The sequence below is a fragment of the Ostrea edulis genome, chromosome 5, assembly GCF_947568905.1.
Source record: "Ostrea edulis chromosome 5, xbOstEdul1.1, whole genome shotgun sequence".
In the NCBI taxonomy this organism is placed as follows: domain Eukaryota; kingdom Metazoa; phylum Mollusca; class Bivalvia; order Ostreida; family Ostreidae; genus Ostrea; species Ostrea edulis.
In genome coordinates, this window is record NC_079168.1 from 66163104 (window position 1) to 66184395 (window position 21292).

The 21292-nt window shown below is 36.8% G+C and overlaps 1 protein-coding gene across 1 annotated transcript; it reads right to left on the reverse strand.

Moving 5' to 3' along the window:
- Positions 1-1474: 1474 nt before the first annotated feature.
- On the reverse strand, positions 1475-14668 carry LOC125649800 (sodium/glucose cotransporter 4-like). Its single transcript, XM_048877595.2, has 15 exons — positions 14491-14668; positions 14242-14313; positions 13726-13830; positions 13565-13624; positions 13336-13440; positions 11076-11181; positions 10123-10203; positions 9503-9708; positions 9177-9312; positions 8821-8928; positions 8525-8675; positions 7200-7368; positions 6721-6936; positions 3166-3277; positions 1475-2698 (listed from the first exon to the last, which is right to left on the reverse strand). Exons 1-15 carry the CDS (start codon positions 14572-14574, stop codon positions 2487-2489), a joined length of 1923 nt encoding a protein of 640 aa, XP_048733552.1. The 5' UTR covers positions 14575-14668; the 3' UTR covers positions 1475-2486.
- Between the last annotated feature and the right edge of the window lie 6624 nt (positions 14669-21292).

Sequence of the window (21292 nt, forward strand, 5' to 3'; positions counted from 1 at the left end):
CTAAGTTGTTAACATGTGATATGTCTGTGTTTATATGTACATGCATGCTATGTGTCTTTTGTCTTTGATATATGATTGTGATACATGTAGTCAGTTAAAAAGCTCTACAGAGCCTGTGTTGACTTGTAAATTATATACAAGATTTACTTACTTCTGACGTTGTGCAATACAACTTTAAAGATGTGATCATCATTCCAGTTTTTGTAATTATGGACTATAATTAGCTTCAGTTTTTGTAATTATGGACTATAATTAGCTTCAAGTTGACCAGTCGTGGTTACTCAGCGGTTAGAGCGTTGACTTCGGGACCGGGAGGTCGTGAGTTCGAGCCCCGCTCGTACCTTGGCCGTGTCAAACCTGTGACGTAAAACTAGGTTATGGCTACTCTTTCGTAAACGCTCAGCAATTAAAAGAGCCTTTACACGAAAAGGAACCCGCCTCTGCTACGGTCCTGGACGTTATGGTTATAGATTTGTTGGTAACGTCTCGTTACATGAGTTAAAAGTTTTCGAAGGGACGTAAAACAAACACGTGTATTAAAGCGCACAGATCTGTACAGAATACTCGCAGTGATTGCTGTGATGCGTCACTGCTAGGAACTTTATTTCACGATGCACACAGATCTGTACAGAATACACGCAGTGATGCGCCACTGCTAGGAACTTTATTTCACGATGCACACAGATCTGTACAGAATACACGCAGTGATTGCTGTGATGCGCCACTGCTAGAAACTTTCACGATGCACACAGATCTGTACAGAATACACACAGTGATTGCTGTGATGCGCCACTGCTTAGAACTTTATTTCACGATGCACACATATCTGTACAGAATACACGCAGTGATTGCTGTGATGCGCCACTGCTAGGAACTTTATTTCACGATGCACACAGATCTGTACAGAATACACGCAGTGATTGCTGTGATGCGCCACTGCTAGGAACTTTATTTCACGATGCACATAGATCTGTACAGAATACACACAGTGATTGCTGTGATGCGCCACTGCTAGGAACTTTATTTCACGATGTTATGAATTCATTACCATAAAGAATCCCATTATAACGTGCAGTATTTCGAAAAAATATTTTCTATACTGAGATCACCCTTTGTGGTTTCGAAGACACATTTAGGTATAGTTGTGCCTGGTTTCCCTTGTGTACAAATCATCAAGGACAGAACAATTGTCTTCACTCCTAGAGACGAATGGATACATTGAACGTAGCTGATGGATTTTCAATTACAAAGTAAGCACACTAGATTTTATCTAGTCTTTGAATTCGCAAAAGTAGAATAATGTGAATGTTACAATTATGATCAAATCCCACACGAAGTGGGTTTTTAAAAGTATTGTACAAAATACACTGTACACGATTATCATAAAGTATGCCGACTTAATGTAATATTGTCAGTATCATTTGCTTTCTACCACTCTTACTTTCAACAAAAGAGTAGAGGTATTCTGTGAGAGATAGATACTAAATATTGTAAACCTACTTTTCTTGGAAATGGAAAACGCTTTATTTGCGAACAATTTCATATGTAACGTGCAATATGATTGGCTGAGAAGTATACTTATTTTTTTTCAATAACATAATCATTATGACTATAATAACGTTTAACGTTCTTGCTTAAAATTAATCCTAAAAACGTAATTACAAACTGTATTTTTCAAGCGATAAATCCTATCATAGGAATGAATGTTATAGTAAAGCATGTTATTAGTATATATTACTTGGTGCATGTCACACTTTTTGCAAATTGTTTCCCACCTTATGAATTTATTTATAGAATAACTGCTTCGCGCCGCTTATTCGCGACAGCGGAGTATACGCAATTTCCGGGGCTATTTCGCACACGAACTGCAGCTGAATTACAGTATATGAATAGTATGATCACATCGTATGAATACATAAGTCAGCAACACACGAGGAAATACTCATGGAGTACAGTGATACAATTTACGTGAATGAGACAAGGAAGAACTGGGTAAAACAGTATATTTTTTTCATTAATGCCAGAGTATTGTGTTGTAGACAACTTTGCACAAGCAGGGCCGTAAGTAGGGTTCTAAATCAGGGGAGGCAGGGGATTGGGGGCCGCCGATTGACTTTACGACTGAAAATGACACTTTTTAAATCCCAATTTATCATGTTTGTGTTTCATTTGTACTATGTAAAGAATCGTAATATGGTGTCAAAGACAAAGGTGCTTGTCTTCATTTTAAACATATATCCTATAATATAACATTTATATAATTTTATTTTCTTTTTTGCCAAAAAATCAGACGAGGCAGTTGCCTCGTCTGCCTCATCGGCAGTTACGGCCCTGACAAGGCTGATACTACTGTACAACTCGCATCAGCTTTGTACTAAGATTAGTATAGTGTCCGTGATAAATATGCATTAGAACTAGTGTTAATAAAATGTTCAAGATAGACATTGAGTAGTGTTCATGCCTTTAAAGTAAAACCGCTTCTTTTTCTAATGGAAAAATCCGGTAAGGAATGCGATGATTACTAACAACAGAACAGCATTAACGTTGAGAAGAGCTTTGGATTTCTGGCCCTGGTGAAGAAATTGTCGGCGCTTCTCCACAAGAAATTCTTCAATTTGATGGACGTCGGTGTGTCCGAAGAGGACGGTCAGGACCTTCTGGCAAATAGTCCTGTCCTCTGCTCCGTCGACATTCGTATCTTAAAGAAATGGATAATTATGTGAAATAACTTCAGAGCGATTCAAAGTAGTTGTAATAGTGTCAAGTATTCTATACAGTAAGCGTTTGATTCCATGTTTTTCTTAAAAAAAAAAAAAACCCACACACACATTGATCTAGCTTGGTATAAAACGTTTTATCATGTTATCTGGGTGTGTTTGAAACATGTATTATTCTGTTATTTAGTAAAAAATGCCAATACTTGTACTGTACGTTTATTATAATTCTTCAAACTTCTGAATATTACTTTATCGAGAGGATTGTAATGAAAAAAGCTAAGCGCCAAGGAATGTTTTTCATATAGACCCCATTCGTTTTCAAATTTTAGAATTAAGACTGGTGCACTCTATTTGCTTGGGGATTTTGATATCCTTGGATTTACATTGAATTGAAACTAAGAGAGAGAGAGAGAGATATATATATATATAGAGAGAGAACTTTGCATACCTTGACTGGAATTCCTTTCATTTGCCTCGAATTGTGGCTCAGACTGAACATCCTCGTTTACCTCCCCTGGTTTTTCCCGCCCATATCGGGTCCACCATGTGACTCCTTTAAGCTGAGAAAGATATTGAAGTATTAAGTTTAACCTTTATTCCGTCTGATCATTTGATCAGTCTTCTTGAATACCGTAACATTTCCATTCACCATTCATTGTAGTATTTCAAGAAAGACAAACAGGATAGTCTACTAACAGTCATTTACTAATTAGAAGTCAATTATCCATTTTCCCATCCCGTGGGGACCCGGGTTAGAATAGGTCCTCAGTACCCCTTGCTTGTCGTAGAAGGCGACTAAATGGGGCCGTCCTTCGGATGAGACCGCAAAAACCGAGGCCCCGTGTCACAGCAGGTGTGGCACGATAAGGATCCCTCCCTGCTCAAAGGCCATAAGCGCCGAACATCGGCCGTTTTGCAGCCCTCCGCCGGCAGTAGTGACGTCTCCATATGAGTGAAATATTCTCGAGAGGGACGTTAAACAATATTCAATCAATCCATTTTTAGCTCACCTGAGCTGAAAGCTCAAATGAGCTTTTCTGATCGCTTTTTGTCCGTCGTCTGTCATGCTGTCCGTCTGTCTGTCTGTGTGTCCGTCTGTCTGTTAAACATTTACATTTTCAACTTCTTCTCCAAAACCACTGTGCCAATTTTAACCAATGTTGGCACAAATCATCCTTGGGTGAAGGGGATTCAAAATTGTTCAAATGAGGGCCAACCCCCCTTATCCAAGGGGAGATAATAGCAAATCAGTAAAAATTCACTGAAATTTTTTAAAAATCTTCTTCTCCAGAAACAGTAATCCAATTTCATTCAAACTTAATGCAAATCATCCTTAGTTGAAGGGAATTCAAAATTGCACAAATTAAGGGCCAGGTTCTCTTCAAAGGGGAGATAATCACAAAAGTGTAAAAATAGGGTGGGGTCATTTAAAAATCTTTTTCTCATGAACCACTGTACTAGTATAGTTGAAATTTACGTGGAAGTTTGCTGACATAATGGAGATTCAAGTTTGTTCATATCATGGCCCCCAGGGGTCGGATGGCGCCACAATAGGGGAAACCATATTTTATATTTATTTATATAGGAAAAATCTTTTAAAATCTTCTTCTCAAGAACCATTGAGTCAGAAGAGTTCAAATTTACATGGAAGCTTCCTGACATAATGCAGATTCAAGTTTGTTCATATCATGGCCCCCGGGGGTCGGGTGGAGCCACACTAGGGTAAACCATATTTTATACGTGTGTATATGGGAAAAATCTTTAAAAATCTTCATCTCAAGAACCATTGAGCCAGAAGAGTTCAAATTTACATGAAAGCTTTATGACATAGTGCAGATTCCGATTTGTTCATATCATAGCCCCCAGGGGTCGGGTGGGGCCACACTAGGGGAAACCATATTTTATATGTGTGTATATAGGAAAAATCTTTAAAAATCTTCTTCTCAAGAACCATTGAGCCAGAAGAGTTCAAATTTACATGAAAGCTTTATGACATAGTGCAGATTCCAATTTGTTCATATCATAGCCCCCAGGGGTCGGGTGGGGCCACACTAAGTGAAATCATATTTTATATGTATTTATATAGGAAAAAACTTTTAAAATCTTCTTCTCAAGAACCATTGAGCCAGATGAGTTCAAATTTACATGGAAGCTTCCTGACATAATGGAGATTCAAGTTGTTCATATCATAGCCCCCAGGGGTCAGGTGGGGCCACAATAGGGGAAACCATATTTTATATGTGTTTATATAGGAAAAATCTTTTACAATCTTCTTCTCAAGAACCATTGAGCCAGAAGAGTTCAACTTTACATGGAAGCTTCCTGACACAATGCAGATTCAAGTTTGTTCATATCATGGCCCCTGGGGGTCGGGTGGGGCCACACTAGGGGAAACCACATTTTATATGTATTTATATAGAAAAAATCTTCTTCTCAAAAACCATTGAGCCAGAAGAGTTCAAATTTGCATCGAAGTTTCCTGACATAGTTCAGATTCAAGTTTGAAGCTTTATGACATAGTTCAAATTCAAGTTTGTTGAAATCATGGCCCCCGGGGTGTCAGGTTTTGCCACAATAAGGGAAACCGTATTTCATATGTGTAAATATATGATAAATTTTTAAAAATCTTCTTCTCAAGAACTAGTGTGCCAAAAAAGTTGATATATACAAAATAAAGTTAGTTAAATCATGAAATGGGGATACAGAGCGGGGGGGGGGGGGGGGGAAACCCATTTAATTTACATGGAAGCTTTCTGATATAGAGCACAATAAAGTTTGTGAAAATGATGGCCATAAAAGTGTGGCCACAATAGGCAAACCATATTTACATGTCTTTGAATAGAAAATAATCTTTAAAATTTAATTTTTGTATCAAGAACCACTGGGCCACAAAGTTTGATCTTGATTTTGAGAAAAAATATCAGTTACGTACATGTATACATGGTACAAATGTAAGACGAACTTCTTTGGATATTTCGAAAGATATGGTTCTTTTGTGAAAAATGGACATTTTCTCGTGAAAATATCTAAGAGATTATATCTTTCAGGGTGTACTTTAATAAGTCCCTTTACTTGACTGACGCTAAAATGACACGAAAAAATCTAGAAGTGACAATAACGCCTAATAAAATTTTATTCTGATGTGTTAGCAAATAGCAATCAGCCTTCTCTACCACAAACATGTGATCTGACGCATGGATATGTTACAATAAGAAATATCCAAGATATATATCTTTTGTAAAGCGACGAATCTACTTTGAAATGTACAGAAACAAGAGACTCCGGACCCTAACGATTATCCGAGTATCTCAAAACGGAACTCTTAAATTACAAGTTTTGTACGTTGATGGTGCAACATTCATGTTACATATTTACAAATAATACATTTCCGATGTTTTTGCTTATGATATCTATACAAATAGTAACGATAGCCATTTCCTCGTAAATGCGTTGCAGATGTACACAAAGCGCGAATGAATCTTGGTAAATATAGTACGTCTATTTCAACAGCTGGGGATTAGTAGAACGTAAATATCAGAAATAAATTTCATTTTTGGAATTGTGCTTCGTGAAGCACGCCGGTGTGAATCGTCCCAGTCCATACCCTCAGACTATATATTTTCTTAAGATTATGCTTAGGTATATAAGTTGGGTCAGTCACATGGGAGGTCGCATCATTCTACCGCTCATTGGAACAATACCTAGTAGGTATCTGTAAATGTAGTTTGAAGGCGTGTATACTATGCAGTATTGTCTATTTATGTCGCTGATTATGAAAGGTGTGTTATACTATTGTGTTATATGTGGATGTGAATAAAATGATAATAAATGAATTTTCTAGCTAGCAGCATTTCTGTGTACGTTTCATGTTATCATTAAAAGTATAATTGTTTTATATTTGGACGAACGAAGCGGGGTATAATTAAAAAAAATAAAATTTATACATTTCCTTAGATAATTTGAAACATTTTACTACAGAGAATCATATTAATGAGTGATATACCTCGTCCAGGCTTCGCGGAGAAGTAAACATGCTAACTGCTACAATGATGCTGGCTGTTATGAAGAGAAGCATCACGCCGAAATACAGGTAATTCATCTTGGCCAGAATTGCCGGTCTTTGATCCAATTCTCCGCAAGATGGCGTTGGATAGACGAATTCTAGCACGAGACGTATACCTCCTATGATGTTTGCAATGATGAGTCCAAAAAATGCTGCCTATAATACAGTAGAATATTTTTAATTTGATGAGGCTATACATATGGATAAATAAGAAATTTAACCAATTCTGAGTCGCTCTGGAGATCAAACCCTCAAAGGCCGAAAAAAAGTTTAACTTGATTTAGAAAAATAAAAGTTCAAAGATTTAGATCCAACTCACTACAAATGCCAATTTATTTTGAGTCTAAAACTATATCTATATAAATCAACAAACATGCCACCAAAACAGTCACAGGTATCATTTCAAAAATGAGACTCACGGGTTCCGTTGTCTTGGTCCAGAAAATGGAGAATAGAAAAATAACTCCTAGGGGCGCAGCGATGTAACCCTCCACCGCCGTCATGTATGTGAAGAGCTTCCCTCCAGAGGAAGATTTAATGATAGGGACCCAGAGAATACTCACACCACACATGAACACCACAAACAGTCTAAAACCAAAATCACACGCTATCAAGCAACAATGCATACATGTACAGGCTGGTACCACACACAATCAACAGAAGTAGATACAAAGAAATTATATATCAATCATTATTAACGAACCTTTATTAATTAAAGATAGTGGATTCCCCATATATATCTATATTCATCTTTTTACCTATCTATTTTATTTTTTTCTTTTATTTCCAAGATGCGATGTATATTATAGAATTTTGTGTATTACGTTGAAAAGATTATGTACTAAAAATCCATTAATGGCACTCGGTATTCAAATTATGAAATATAATTGTGAATTAGGTTGTCCAGAATTCCTAAATCCATGAAGGACAGTGAATGCTAAAGATATAATTAGATCGTAAAGGTCATATAGTGATTATTGTTGTATTCCCTTATACCCACCCGCCTTCTTACATCCTTAGCTAATTAAAGCCGAGTTTTCATATCTATATTGAAAAGTCAATAAATTGGATCTTACGATTGCCTCCAATATTCATATGCAATTTACTGAAATTGATGTATTTTGTACCTCATGATGGATTTACATTGTGATAAAACCCCTTATCACCTTCATATGTAACGTAGTGACCCCTAAAACAATAAGGATCTTTCTCGGCTTTTAGTGTATGAAATATCAATAGTTAATTCAATATCAATGATGCCTATGTCCAGCACAGAAAACAAATGTATTAAAAGATTTTACAGTTGGTAAAGTGAAACCAGTAAAATCTCCGACTTCGTTGGCATGAGGATAATAAATCTTATTTGAAAATTGGTGAAATTTGGTATAGAAAATATGTTTACTAATTAAGGACATTTGGATGCGTGGATTTGGCTTAATTTGGTTGTAAAAAGTAAGAATATAAAATTCCTAAAAATAAGAGACTTGTAAAATGTCTATAATGTTAAAAAATTGAGTTATATTTCTTCTCCCTATATAACTGTATATTTCCCCCACTGTTTGGATTTAAATTTTAAAAAAATATGAGAATAACTTGCATTCTATACCGTAAATTGTATTCATTTAACTTATATAAACATAAATTTAGTTTTCATCATTTTATTTTATAAATAAGTTTGCAGCGGTGTCGTTAATTGCTGCACGTAGAAAATATACACATTGTATCAACACGGACAAAGTTTCACCTTCCCACAACGAGAAGCTCCCTCTGAGAGGCCTCTTTTCTAATCCTTCTCCAGATGTCCATGGTGAAAATTGTGCTGGAACTATTGAATATGGAGGTCAGAGAACTCATAACGGCGGAAAACATCACCACCATCAATAGTCCCCGTAATCCTAAAAAATATACCCAGAATGCATATGAGACTTCCGTGACTGAACATCTGCGCCATCTTTCGGATACTTTATGGTTTTCCTTTGCAACAGTACCACACAAGTGATGCTTGTCATAGTGAATTAACGAAACTATTGCATCACCTACCGTAAGGTAATAGTTCGAGCACCAGTTTAGGATAGGCAATGTTAGAGCATCCCACAGGATTATCACACACTTTCTGACAGATAGATGGCTCTGTGCACGCTACTTCATCTACCCATACAAAAAATGAAAAATATATACAAGAAGAAATTGCAAAGCGATCTTTTTTACGCTGTATTTTACAATAATTTATTCACATGTTGGTAGGATTTTAAGCATATGGACGGATATACAAGTATATATGAGAGTATGCATTTCTCTCTCTCTAGTCTCTCTCTCCCCCTCTCTCTCTGTGTGTACAACTTTTTAAAACCTGTAACAAGAATATGCCTCTTGATGCCTCAACACAAACAACTTACCCGGATACAGGACTCGGCTGATCATCCCTGGGAATATCAGTAAGAACAGCGGGAGGAGCTTTAAATATCCCGTCAGAATGGAGCCCCCCTTGGCGTGGGAAAGGTTTTTGGCAGCAAGGGACCTCTGTACTATCATCTGTTAGATGAATAAAAAAGATGCAACGAGTAATATTAAAACAAAGCAGTCATTAAATACCAAAATATCCATACATGTACAATTCAAGATTCTAAAATCAGGTATTATTTTGTTTGATTTTTATGTTTTAGCGAGCGTTTTACTATGTCCTTCGGAAAAGGTTGAATGATAACGAGAAAGATGCACACACCTGGTCGCAAGACCAATACCAGAAAGCACCGATAGTTGACATGATCACGATGGCGGGCCAGGGATAGTCGCTGTCCACGGGGTCCAGAAACAGATGGAAAGCGTCTGCCTTTGGTAAACCGCACGAGGTGTTTTCATTACGAACAGAAGGAACGGCATTCATATACATAGCCTGAAGGTTTGAATACCCACCAACCTCGTGAAAACCTGGAAGGTACCAAGCATTTTCCCGACTGATCATATTTTCAAGGTTGTCAATAAGGACGAGTCCTCTTTAGTTAAAATTTTCTAAAATAACAGTATGCCAATATGCAAGTTTTATGTACATGTTGTGGGATCCAAGTCTAATGTTTGAGATTGAATTCTTCAGGAAGCTTAAGATACATGTAGATACATTTCTAATGAATAAAGGAAAAATGATTTTTAATTCGTGATGATCGTGCCAACCGTACCGAAGCACGAACCTCCTTAAAGTGAAAATGTTGACGCTCCTTAAGGCGGAAATGTTGAAAAATTCACTTTTCTCATGATTTCTAAATTCAATGTTTGTGGATGTTTCTATGGAGGAGAGGTAAATACGGATTTATAGCCTGTAAAACATGTGAATTATCATAGACTCACTATACGCAGTGACAATGACTGCTCCGATCATCATAACGGAAGTCTGGAACGTGTCAGTGTACATCACAGCCGTTAATCCACCTGAAAATACACAGCAGGTAAAGTCATTATGATGGGTGTTCGGACATAGGGCACTTACGATTGTGGGGATGCGGGTGTTCGGATATCGATCTGGGGTAGAGAAAAACAAAACACACTTAATCAGTTCTCGATGCTGAACAGATGATACATGTACTAGGTGAATTTGATCATCAAATTTCGGCAAACGTGCCCTGTGGAGGGAGATTCACTGGACGCTAGTCTACTTTCAGAACCTTGTGGATTGTTGTATTGACTGCACTGTCATTCACTGGACGCTAGTCTACTTTCAGAACCTTGTGGATTGTTGTATTGACTGCACTGTCATTCACTGGACGCTAGTCTACTTTCAGAACCTTGTGGATTGTTGTATTGACTGCACTGTCATTCACTGGACGCTAGTCTACTTTCAGAACCTTGTGGATTGTTGTATTGACTGCACTGTCATGTTGTATATCATTTTGAATTTACCGTCTGGCAGTCAATACGGAATTTACGCGTCAAATTGTAAACTTTGTTTTACCGTCACCCAATTAAAATAAAATTAAAAATTTAAAAACAAGAAAGTACGATGGTTGTGGGATATGGAGCATAGGCTGCAATATCTTATACCGTGTAAGTAGAATTTTTAGCGAGGATTTAATTTTGGCATTATTAACGACAATGTTGAGGTCACTAAAAATTGAATATCGCTAATATTTATTCCATATCGGAGGTAATAGATAGCTTTCTTGGAATTATTAATTCGCTAAAATTAGCTCTCGCTAAATATATACACTCATAAATGAACAAATTGCAAAATTTGCGTCTCGGTAAAATACCAGTTATACGGTCATTCTCGCTCTAAAAGAAAAGTACAAGGTTGATTTTGTTACCTAACACTGTGAAGATGCAGGTAATGACGAGAAGAGCGATGATGGAGGCATACATGTCCCAGCCCAAAGCCATCTGTATGAACAAAGATCCGGAAAAGATGCTCACCTGTTAATTGAAATCAAAGCAATTAAGTATATAGGGAGATATGGTGATGTTTCTTCAAAGTTACACATTAAAGTCACTGGTTTAGACTAAATGCAACATTTTGAAACCATTAAAGGGAAAGACAACCCTAACCACATTGTTGCTTTTATGAATAAAGTATTACTTACTGATATCGTAAATGACAGTCTTTAACAATAAAAACCCTTGCTTAACGATTAAATCAATATCAATTTATCAAATATTTTAATTTACTCGCCGCTAAGACAACAGATTAGGCAGACGGTACACATTTTTTCGTACAAATGTATCAAACCTCAGCTTGTCATCATGCAAATGATGAATCCACAGTTTACATAGTCTTAAATTTCCTTTTCAGATGACTTGGTTGGGTCAGGAATTTCGAATAACCTATTTATTCGTAAAATTTACATATCACATGCATATCTTAGAATCTCATCAAACCGGATCAGACGGTGTGACGTATAAAATTATTGATTTTTGGGATCTTGAATACAAAAGAGTTCCACATCATGGCAGCCTCTATAGATGGCGGAAGTTTCAATTTTTAACCTTTTCAAATTTGTACTGAAGCTTATCTAGGCCGTATATCAACAGAATAGTATGGCAATTTTTTTATCATATAATTAATCCTATCATTTATCATGTCATTTTTTTTTTTTGGATTGCCTTCCCCTTTAAACATGCAATCAATAAACAATCTCCAATTTGTGACATTATAAAAACATACAAGGTATTACAATATCTAATGGATATCGTGTTAAACGTTTGATTCTGAAAACAACAGTTACAAAGCTTACTTAGTAATGTGTGCTACATTGTAAGTATGTACTGTGACAAAGATTACAGTAATGTGTGCTACATTGTAAGTATGTACTGTGACAAAGATTACAGTAATGTGTGCTACATTGTAAGTATGTACTGTGACAAAGATTACAGTAATGTGTGCTACATTGTAAGTATGTACTGTGACAAAGATTACAGTAATGTGTGCTACATTGTAAGTATGTACTGTGACAAAGATTACAGTAATGTGTGCTACATTGTAAGTATGTACTGTGACAAAGATTACAGTAATGTGTACTACATTGTAAGTATGTACTGTGACAATGTTTACAGTAATGTGTGCTACATTGTAAGTATGTACTGTGACAAAGATTACAGTAATGTGTGCTACATTGTAAGTATGTACTGTGACAAAGATTACAGTAATGTGTGCTACATTGTAAGTATGTACTGTGACAAAGATTACAGTAATGTGTGCTACATTGTAAGTATGTACTGTGACAATGTTTACAGTAATGTGTGCTACATTGTAAGTATGTACTGTGACAAAGATTACAGTAATGTGTGCTACATTGTAAGTATGTACTGTGACAAAGATTACAGTAATGTGTGCTACATTGTAAGTATGTACTGTGATAAAGATTACAGTAATGTGTGCTACATTGTCAGTATGTACTGTGACAAAGATAACAGTAATGTGTGCTACATTGTAAGTATGTACTGTGATAAAGATTACAGTAATGTGTGCTACATTGTAAGTATGTACTGTGACAAAGATAACAGTAATGTGTGCTACATTGTAAGTATGTACTGTGACAAAGATTACAGTAATGTGTGCTACATTGTAAGTATGTACTGTGACAAAGATTACAGTAATGTGTGCTACATTGTAAGTATGTACTGTGACAAAGATTACAGTAATGTGTGCTACATTGTAAGTATGTACTGTGACAAAGATTACAGTAATGTGTGCTACATTGTAAGTATGTACTGTGACAAAGATTACAGTAATGTGTGCTACATTGTAAGTATGTACTGTGACAAAGATTACAGTAATGTGTGCTACATTGTAAGTATGTACTGTGACAAAGATTACAGTAATGTGTGCTACATTGTAAGTATGTACTGTGACAAAGATTACAGTAATGTGTGCTACATTGTAAGTATGTACTGTGACAAAGATTACAGTAATGTGTACTACATTGTAAGTATGTACTGTGACAAAGATTACAATAATGTGTGCTACATTGTAAGTATGTACTGTGACAAAGATTACAGTAATTGACAGCTACAAATCACGTGACTGGTTTTCGCCTATTACGGAAGTAGTCAGCAATATGGTGTACTAACCACAAGTTTGGAGAGAATGTAGAGCACGAGAGCCAAACAGCTGAGGTAGACTCTGATCCGACCCCGCCCATGTCTCCGATGGAGGTACTCCGGTAACGTGAAAACCTGTTAAAACCGGATACAGACTCGATAAAATTCTGCTCCGTTTTATCATCAGTGTCATACATTGTATATATACATGATGGATTGGAGAACAATCTGCAAAACTGTAATCTGAATAAGTTCTTACCCCAGCTGAAATATACACCGGAAGGAACACCCAGGAACATGCCAAAATCTCGAAAATGACCTAGAACATCCGATAGCGAGGTTTTATTAAACATATGCTTTCTTGTCTCGTTTTGTATGGAGATGATTGTTCCTTATTCATATTCTGTTTAAAGTACTTACAAACCATTCGTAGAGTACCAACACTATTCCGGATGAAGCCCCAGCCCCGGCCAGACCCACGAAGTGTTCACTGCCAATGTTACTGGAGAATACGGACGCCCCAACCTGTGAAAAAAATCCTTCCTGATATAAAATACAACAAATTCTTTCTGTTTAGTTAGCTGTCGCAATGTTTACTTGATGTAAACATAAAATATGCCATGTCGCAGAAGCAATGAAGACAGAGCCGCGCATATCCCAATCTCTAATGAGAAATCAGTATATATCACATATTGTTTTGGAGGGGGTATTTTCAATTGCTTATCTTTAAAACTATTTCAAAGGATTTTTCGATGTACCCCTTAATCTCAAAATGCTTTATACCGACAAGCCATCACTTGATCAGCTGCATAGCCTTAAGGTTCAATCATTGCATGGTATGCTAATTAATTTAGTAGTGATCTATCATCACCGTGTGAAATCTAGATTTAGTGTGTCCTTGAACTTGAAACAGTTTTATGAAAAACATCAACTTACGGCAAACCACGGCATGGAGCGGCCTGCCAAGAAATAGTTGTTTACATTCCCTCGGTTTGGTCTGCACAAGGTCTACACGAAATATAGGAAGAACTCTTTATTACAGCAAGTTAATGTCATGAAAAAAGTGAACATATCATGATTTTAAAAATACTCATTTTTTTTTTTTGTAAAAATCTTAATACATGCATATACGTACACCTTGATGACAATCAAAATTTAGGTTCATTGCGTATAAGGTTCACTTACCCAGATTCCGATTCCAAGGATTAAACAGAAGTAAACGGCGACGACCAGAATATCCCCCCAATGATCCAAGCCTTTCGTCGACATATTGGGCGATAGCAGTTGTCCTGCTTACGCTTTCTGGCGCTGTAACCCCCGACTCCACGGTTTAATACCTTTATCATGGCGTCTGTGATAAGCCAGGGACACTGGAATATTATCAGCACAATTAGACTTGTTTTAATGCGTTGGGATTTTTTTTTTTGGGGGGGGGTAATGACCTTTTGATTTAGTTGTACATATGTTTAGATATAAATTCTTATGAAGTTTTAATTTTGGCCTAAACATTTTCATGCATTTCAATTACAAGCTGTTTTACAACAGCAATACAGACTATTGTAAATGGACTCCGATTCCATAGTGAGAAAGATTGTGTTAGTCAAATGCTTGACACGAGGTTTCAAACACAAGATATAAGAGCTAAAACGTGTGTAGATTAAGTTGTTTTGTTTTCCTCACCATTTGTATACTCCATTTTCATACATCTTATAGATGTTTCCCTTTTCCATCAGTAGCAAATCAGAACTATGGACCTAAATTGCATACATCCTTTTCAATCATTTTTAAAATTAATGAGAAATAGATATTGCTTTTTAAATTTTGATTTATATTTTGAAATGTTTTAAATGCTCACGACACTGAGATAAGAGGCCTGTAGAATGGGGGTAAGGGTTTGAGGGGTGATTTTTCCTACAGGTAACCAGGTGTAGATTGTTTTCTTCGATATTGTATACATTATTTCCCCCCCTGTTATCTTAGTTATTTCTGGCGCTTGTTGGAGGCATACATGTAAATGGCATGGGGATAATCATATCCAAACTGGCGTTATTTATTCGATTCCGCCCAAACAAATGTATACACACAAAAGAGAGAAGTAAGACAGGGGGCGGGGTAGATAGGAGTGGGGCGGGGTAGATAGAACGAGTGGGGCGGGGTAGATAGAAGTGGGACGGGGAGGGGTAGATAGAAGGAGTGGGCGGGGGAGAGGTAGATAGAAGTGGGGCGGGGGAGAAGTAGATAGAAGGAGTGGGGCGGGGGAGAGGTAGATAGAAGGAGTGGGACGGGGGAGAGGTAGATAGAAGGAGTGGGGCAGGGGAGGGGTAGATAGAAGGAGTGGGCGGGGGAGAGGTAGATAGAAGTGGGGCGGGGGAGAAGTAGATAGAAGGAGTGGGGCGAGGGAGGGGTAGATAGAAGGAGTGGGGCGGGGAGGGGTAGATAGAAGGAGTGGGGCGCGAGGGGTAGATAGAAGGAGTGGGGCCGGGAGGGGTAGATAGAAGGAGTGGGGCGGGGAGGGGTAGATAGAAGGAGTGGGGCGGGGAGAGGTAGATAGAAGGAGTGGGGTGGGGGAGGGGTAGATAGAAGGAGTGGGGCTGGGGAGGGGTAGATAGAAGAAGTGGGGCGGGGGAGGGGTAGATAGAAGGAGTGGGACGGGGAGAGATAGATAGAAGGAGGGGACGGGGTAGATAGAAGGGTGGGAGGGCAGACAGGAGTGTGGTTGGGAGAGGGACAGAGGAGGGGGTAGATGAACCCTTCTATCTACCCCCACTACCCGTTATTTATGTTAAATCTGTTTAGCTTAATTCAAAATCGTGTGATTCTAAAAGTGATGTAGATTAAAATTCTTGGGATGCATATTCAAAATTAAAAACTCTGAATTCATGCAAAGGTGATTTATATCTTAGAACTTGATAGTTACATCATATTCTGTAATCTTTGGAAATCTGAGATTTGAATACATCACAATTTTCGCACATTGCAAGTTTTGAAAACCATGGGATGGAGTTGAGTATCAAGATATGCTGCTGTTACACTTATAAGCATGTAAGGGAAATCTCCTGTAAAATAGAAACACCTAAGTTATGCATATGCATAAAGAATATTTAAGTTAGGAATATGTATAAGAAAATTTTTAAAGTTAGAAATATGCATAAGGAAATATTTAAGTTAGGAATATGCATACGAGTAATTTGTGTAAAAGCAAATATGAAAAGTTATGACGGGTGAGCTGATTGATAAAAAAAAACCCACACCAAAACTAAAAAACAAACCAACTTCAAGACTTTTCAAATTCATCGTTTATTGTTGCAGTTTGCCACACACAAACTGGCTGCTCTCCATTTATACCATAAGACTGTCGCTCTGCATGAACCACTTGTCATTGTGTGACATCTGGCATTCATTAAAGATGGACGGTGCTGGCAGATGTGTTCGTTTGTGATTTCAGGATTAAATCACCACTCCTTGTAATTGGAGAAATGGTAACGTAATAACTTGATGCAACTAATTTTGTTAAAAACGATTTCAGAAAATAATCACAGATGCATGTAGATATTATAGTACAATGTTCGTTAGCACTCAAGGTGTTGCCCTTATCACTAATTTAACACATTTACGTACTTTTGGAAACTGAATGATATGGCCGCAGTTAAATTGTCCTCGAAAACCCACTCTCATTTATATCACAGTTCCACACATTTCTTTTAATGCTAGATCATTTTAGGGGGGAAAACATTTGTGAGGACATTGGGCGCAACAACAGTTACACCCGTAAATATCATATTATCTCTACAAAATATTAATTGTCTCCACAAAATACTAAACCATTCATAAGAAATCATGATTACGTCTTTATTATTAGATCATGTCTACACGTTTGAGAAATATTGTCCGTTTTAAATCATTATCCCAGAATTCATGTTTCCTGTTTAGGTTTATTCAACTATGTCACGTGACCTGTCGTGTAGTAGAGATGTAAACAAGATAGTGCGTTAGGTTCCCAAATGTAAACAATGCCTGAAATTACGTAATAATTGGGAGGTACAGAAACAGTTTACGCCCACTACTTTAAAATATGAAAATGGTTGTAATGAGTTGAGTATAACATTTAAATAACTCCCAAAATTTACAATCCACAAACATTGTTCCTACAAGAGGGTGTAAAAAAAAACAACCTATGAACATACAAATTATCAAGCGCTCAATGTGGATTTAGGACAAGTAGATTGGAATAATGAATTATCTAATTCTGAAAATATCAATCAAATATATTCCAACTTCGTGAATACTGTAAATGATAATTGTATTGATAAGCATATTCCATAGAAAACTATTACCATCAGACCAAGAGATAAAATATTCATGAATGGTACTATGCACAAAGTAATGAGAAACGAAATAGGATTCACCAGAAAGCTAAACATACTCACAACCCTCAACATAGGCAGTGTCATAGGCAGCTTAGCGATAGGGTTATTGAAAGAAATTCCTGTGATAACTATGATAAAAATACCTTCATTGATAAATCCAGTCCTCCTGGGAAATGGTGGAGGATTGTGAAATCAATCTCAAAACTCAACAAAAACTTTGAACCACTACCACGATTAAAATCTAAAAGTACTCTAATTTCCCACCTAGCTGAGAAAGCATCAGTATTAGATAAATACTTTGCCCAAGTTTCCTCCATTACCAATGAACCATATACCCCTCTCATGGACCTGGTCCTCCTTTCTTTATTAATCAAAATCTAACTGATTTTCTCATCACAGAAAGTGAGGTATATGATCAATTAGAAATAACTAATAATAGTAAACCACCTGATCCTGATTGCATATCTCCTAGAGTACTGAAAGGGAATTGTCTATTTCTATGCATAAACCTCTAACAAAATAATTCAACACATCTCTAAGACCACGAAAGCTATCAGACCTATGGAAATTAGCACAGATCACACCGATTTTTAAAAATAAAAATAGTGCTCAAGAAGTATCTAACTATAGACAAATCTCCCTAACAAGTGTCCTGTGTAAAATAATGAATAAATACTATTTAAACATTAACATGATTTCATGAGTGATCATGATATAATTTGCAAATATCAGTCTGGTTTCCAACCTGGAGACTCAACTGTCAAACAACTTGTTGAAATATATAATGCTATTATATCCACTCTTTGCAAAGGCAAAGATGTACAATCCATTTTTGTGACATACATTGTATCTAAGGCGTTTGATAAAGTCTGGCATAAAGATGTTTTATCTAATTTACAAAATTATGTCATTAGTGGAACCGTCTTAGCTTGGTTTGAAAATGTTTGGACGGATAGACTACAAAAAGTTGTAATAGACGATTTTACATTTTTCCCCTGAAGTAATAGATGCAGGTGTTCCTCAGGGGTCGGTATTGGTAGTTTTCCTATTTTTATTGTACATTAATGATATCTGTGATGATTTATCTAATAACATAATAAGACTTTTTGCTGATGAAATTTCCTTATATGCTGCCATAGATAATGATGTAGCAAGTGGGAAACAATCACCTACGAATGCTTTAGAGCGTATTGATAAATGGTCTAAGAAATGGCTTGTGGAATTCAATCCCGACAAAACTGCCACTACGAATGCTTTAGAGCGTATTGATAAATGGTCTAAGAAATGGCTTGTGGAATTCAATCCCGACAAAACTGCCACTACGAATGCTTTAGAGCGTATTGATAAATGGTCTAAGAAATGGCTTGTGGAATTCAATCCCGACAAAACTGCCACTACGAATGCTTTAGAGCGTATTGATAAATGGTCTAAGAAATGGCTTGTGGAATTCAATCCCGACAAAACTGCCACTACGAATGCTTTAGAGCGTATTGATAAATGGTCTAAGAAATGGCTTGTGGAATTCAATCCCGACAAAACTGCCACTACGAATGCTTTAGAGCGTATTGATAAATGGTCTAAGAAATGGCTTGTGGAATTCAATCCCGACAAAACTGCCACTACGAATGCTTTAGAGCGTATTGATAAATGGTCTAAGAAATGGCTTGTGGAATTCAATCCCGACAAAACTGCCACTACGAATGCTTTAGAGCGTATTGATAAATGGTCTAAGAAATGGCTTGTGGAATTCAATCCCGACAAAACTGCCACTATTGATTTTTCTAGGAAAAAAAATTGTACCCTCATATAAAATTTGGAGAAAATGGGTCACCATTTCAACAGGTCAAATTTCATACTCTCTTAGGTCTGGAATTTGCACTATATGGACATTACATATACATTCAATTCATGATAAAGTTACTGAAAGATTAAACATTCTTCGTACGCTTAAGTATAAGATAAATCGTAAAACACTTATCAAAATATATTTTTAACTCATTAGACCTATTCTTGAATATTCTGATATTGTCTGGGACAACTGCTCTTAAAGAAACTGTTTAAAAAGATATTCAAGTTGAAGCAGCAAGAATAATCACTGGATCAAGTTATAATTCCCTACGTTCAAATTTGGAATACATTGTATTTTGTTGGAAAATAGTTATCTGTGTTCACAAACAATAAATTGATTACAGTCGTATGATAAAACAAAATTTTCCCGATAAAAGCAATATCTAAAGTTAGAATTAATGTTTGGATTATTGCCAGTTAAAACAGATGGTAATGAAAAACGGTCTAGAATTTACTATGGAGTCAGTATAATTCACGGGGTTGTCTAGAATTTACTATGAGTCAGTATAATTCACGGGAGATGTTTAGAATTTACTATGGAGTCAGTATAATTCACGGGGTTGTCTAGAATTTACTATGGAGTCAGTATAACTCACGGGGTTGTCTAGAATTTACTATGGAGTCAGTATAACTCGTGGGGGTTGTCTAGAATTTACTATGGAGTCAGTATAATTCACGGGGTTGTCTAGAATTTACTATGGAGTCAGTATAACTCGTGGGGGTTGTCTAGAATTTACTATGAGTCAGTATAACTCACGGGGTTGTCTAGAATTTACTATGAGTCAGTATAATTCATGGGGTTGTCTAGAATTTACTATGGAGTCAGTATAACTCACGGGGTTGTCTAGAATTTACTATGGAGTCAGTATAACTCGTGGGGGTTGTCTAGAATTTACTATGAGTCAGTATAATTCACGGGGTTGTCTAGAATTTACTATGGAGTCAGTATAATTCACGGGGTTGTCTAGAATTTACTATGGAGTCAGTATAACTCACGGGGTTGTCTAGAATTTACTATGGAGTCAGTATAACTCACGGGGTTGTCTAGAATTTACTATGAGTCAGTATAATTCACGGGGTTGTCTAGAATTTACTATCGAGTCAGTATAACTCACGGGGTTGTCTAGAATTTACTATGGAGTCAGTATAATTCACGGGGTTGTCTAGAATTTACTATGGAGTCAGTATAACTCGTGGGGGTTGTCTAGAATTTACTATGAGTCAGTATAACTCACGGGGTTGTCTAGAATTTACTATGAGTCAGTATAATTCATGGGGTTGTCTAGAATTTACTATGGAGTCAGTATAACTCACGGGGTTGTCTAGAATTTACTATGGAGTCAGTATAACTCGTGGGGGTTGTCTAGAATTTACTATGAGTCAGTATAATTCACGGGGTTGTCTAGAATTTACTATGGAGTCAGTATAACTCGTGGGGGTTGTCTAGAATTTACTATGAGTCAGTATAACTCACGGGGTTGTCTAGAATTTACTATGAGTCAGTATAATTCATGGGGTTGTCTAGAATTTACTATGGAGTCAGTATAACTCACGGGGTTGTCTAGAATTTACTATGGAGTCAGTATAACTCGTGGGGGTTGTCTAGAATTTACTATGAGTCAGTATAATTCACGGGGTTGTCTAGAATTTACTATGGAGTCAGTATAATTCACGGGGTTGTCTAGAATTTACTATGGAGTCAGTATAACTCACGGGGTTGTCTAGAATTTACTATGGAGTTAGTATAACTCACGGGGTTGTCTAGAATTTAC

What these genes read in the sequence shown, in the direction of transcription:
- LOC125649800 (XM_048877595.2), bottom strand. Translation starts at nt 14,574, where the DNA reads ATGTCGACGAAAGGCTTGGATCATTGGGGGGATATTCTGGTCGTCGCC. An exon ending in TGGTACTCTACGAATGGTTT is followed by an intron (nt 13,625 to 13,725) that starts GTAAGTACTTTA and finishes CGGATGTTCTAG; the next exon opens with GTCATTTTCGAGATTTTGGC. An exon ending in CAGCCGAGTCCTGTATCCGG is followed by an intron (nt 8,929 to 9,176) that starts GTAAGTTGTTTG and finishes TTGTATGGGTAG; the next exon opens with ATGAAGTAGCGTGCACAGAG.